Raw genomic sequence first — 261 nt, 5'->3', positions numbered from 1 at the left:
AAAAAAAAAACAAAAAAAAAAAACAAAAAAAAAAAAAGGAAAGAAATGAAATAATAAATAAATAATATTTGATGATTAACATACTTGATTATAGAATTAAGATCTGAAAGTGTCGTACAAATAGGAAAAAGTAGCGGTACAGAGGAAATGCCAAATGTGCCAAATGTGCCAAATGACGACGCGAGCACATCTACAGAAGTGCTGCAGATTGTGGAACAAGATCACGAAGAAGTTGAAGAAGAACCTCAGGTATTGAATATT

The 261-nt window shown here is 30.7% G+C and overlaps 1 protein-coding gene across 1 annotated transcript in view; it reads left to right on the top strand.

The window, feature by feature from the left end:
- The window catches only part of LOC102676498, a 5,117-nt gene that overhangs the window by 3,032 nt on the left and 1,824 nt on the right, over positions 1–261 (top strand). The window contains exon 4 of the mRNA XM_031515206.1: positions 81–249. Within this exon, the coding sequence (XP_031371066.1) occupies positions 81–249 (169 nt within the window). The remainder of the gene's footprint in view (positions 1–80; positions 250–261) is intronic.

Source organism: Apis dorsata, unplaced genomic scaffold (assembly GCF_000469605.1).
Source record: "Apis dorsata unplaced genomic scaffold, Apis dorsata 1.3 scaffold_58, whole genome shotgun sequence".
Taxonomy (NCBI): domain Eukaryota; kingdom Metazoa; phylum Arthropoda; class Insecta; order Hymenoptera; family Apidae; genus Apis; species Apis dorsata.
Note: the sequence above shows the minus strand (reverse complement) of the source record. Positions and strands in the feature narration are given on the sequence as shown.